Raw genomic sequence first — 2,180 nt, 5'->3', positions numbered from 1 at the left:
CCGGGCTCTTTGGTTTTAAAAGTATTTCGACCGTATTGGATAATGCGCCGGCGGTCACGGTCAACCGTTGGGCGATCGGAGTGTGCGGTTTTTGGGGCCGACCTTTTCTAACCCGTCCTTCCTCGGGGGAAGGCAGCATCGCTGCTTCCATAAATATGGACATGTTGGTCGCCTGGGGGAAACACCTTACTGCCTTCACACTCCTGTCGCAGAGGACAGTACGACTTTACCCCCAGACCGCCTAATAGCACGATTACTCGTAGTACGGGGTCTCGCTGCTCTTGATCTGGATGCTCCCCTTTGGCCTTCCTGGCCCAAGTGGTTAGAGCGCGAATTTATTGACCGGAAGGTCCGTGGTTCGAATCCGACCTCCGCCACTCGACTTCCCCTGTCTAGGCCTGGGCAACCTGGCAGTATCCCAGCCCTCGTGCTTCCTTCGGGTGGCATGGCAGCTAGGCACCGGAAGGGTGCTACAGCTGAACGCTTCCTGGCATGGTTGCACCTTCTAGAACGAAGTTCCAGCCAGTGTAGCCCGCGGGATCATTGCAGCACTGAAGCCCGACCACCACGTCAAGGTGGCAGCTTTAGGTGGGGTCAACATCAGTGTTGATAAAGATGCTTCAGTGCCGTATAACCGTAAAATGTATCTAATTATATTTATGGAGAGAAGACAAGAGTGGGTAAGAGAGGATCTGGTGCTGGTCTGTCGCAAGCATCCTGAGGCTCCTACATCTCCAAGCGACCAATCAATCTGAAGAGAATCTGGCAATACGAATGGCAGTAATAACAATCACCCACCATTCCTAGCAATGTCTGCAGCCAAGCGCACGAGGGGTTACGGGAAACCCATCCTGGAAAGCGTACCGCACCAACAGGACCCACTCATTGTAATCTCCTTCGCGCCCCTCTGCCAACCCATACGTTGCCCATTTCGCGTTTTGCGCCAGCCAGGAGGAACAGAGAACACTCATTTCGATAGACGGTGTGTCGGTATGCGTAGCATGTGGCCGAGCCACCGCAGTTGATCGTGCTGGATGTCTTCCGCAAATAAGACACCTGCTGCACAACCAAGCACACGCTTTTTAATAACCTCGTTACGAATTCGCTGATGTCATACGAGGCATCTGTGGTCAAAACCCTAATAGGCCACGTTTCGCAACCATACAACAGTAGAGCCCTTTCTGTAGCCTGATAGACGCGACCCTTAAGACCCAGTGGCATGTTTTTTCAACATCCCGGTTGACGCGAACCAGCAAACGTGATTCTGGACCTTGAGATTCATACAGTGACATCATCAGACACACTTCCGACGGAGCAGAGATACTTTTAAACGGCTCACCATATACTCTCACACGTCCAGAAGTATGTGAATGTAGGAACAGCATTATGATGGCAAACTTCTAGGGCATATTCTTCTCAAAAAGTTCGGTAATAATAATAATAATAATCATAATAATAATGTTTCAGCTGTAGCATTCTTTCGGTGCCTAACTGCCATGCCACCCAAAGGAAGCACGAGAACTAGGGTACTGCCAGGTTTCCAAGACCAGACAGGAAAAATCGGGATTCAGAGGTCAATCCCCAACCACGGACGTTCTGGTCAGCGAATTCGCGCTCTAACCAATGAGCCATCTCGTCCTTCAAGTCTGGTCAGCAGCACTGACCAACCGACAGAATCGAACACACCCCTGAAGTTAAGGGAAAAAAGATTATGGATCGTCTGTATATGCGGCGTTGCTCCAATCCCTAACAGAGTCATCACCTTTATAGGCTGTAAGAACCGCGTACTTACCATACAGTGGTTGTGGCTGCCACAGTTTCGTTCACTGATGAGTTGGGGAGGGGCAGGTAGCTGCACATGGGAGGCGTGAGCTGGTAAATTGTTGCGTGAATACAGGTTGTCACTGGACTGTTAATTGGAGGGTTGTGAAGAGAGCTACGCATTGAAGACCTTGGATGCACGAGCACCAAGGGGGTGAGTGGGTCATGTCTAAAAATATTTCTGGCTTGATTTTTAGCTGCAGCACTCTTTCGATGCCTAACTGCCATGACATCCGAAGGAAGCATTTTTAGCTCACTCTTTCGATGCCTAACTGCCATGACATCCGAAGGAAGCACGAGGGCTGAGATACTGCCAGGTTGCCCAAGCCTAGACAGACAGGTCGAGAGGCAGAGGTCGG

The 2,180-nt window shown here is 50.7% G+C and overlaps 1 protein-coding gene across 1 annotated transcript in view; it reads right to left on the bottom strand.

The window, feature by feature from the left end:
• The window catches only part of T265_02978 (hypothetical protein), a gene marked incomplete at both ends in the record, with an annotated part of 19,070 nt that extends 16,970 nt beyond the window's left edge, over positions 1 to 2,100 (bottom strand). The window contains one exon of the mRNA XM_009167357.1: positions 1,793 to 2,100. Within this exon, the coding sequence (XP_009165621.1) occupies positions 1,793 to 2,100 (308 nt within the window). The remainder of the gene's footprint in view (positions 1 to 1,792) is intronic.
• Between the last annotated feature and the right edge of the window lie 80 nt (positions 2,101 to 2,180).

Source organism: Opisthorchis viverrini (assembly GCF_000715545.1).
Source record: "Opisthorchis viverrini unplaced genomic scaffold opera_v5_39, whole genome shotgun sequence".
Lineage (NCBI taxonomy): Eukaryota > Metazoa > Platyhelminthes > Trematoda > Opisthorchiida > Opisthorchiidae > Opisthorchis > Opisthorchis viverrini.
Note: the sequence above shows the minus strand (reverse complement) of the source record. Positions and strands in the feature narration are given on the sequence as shown.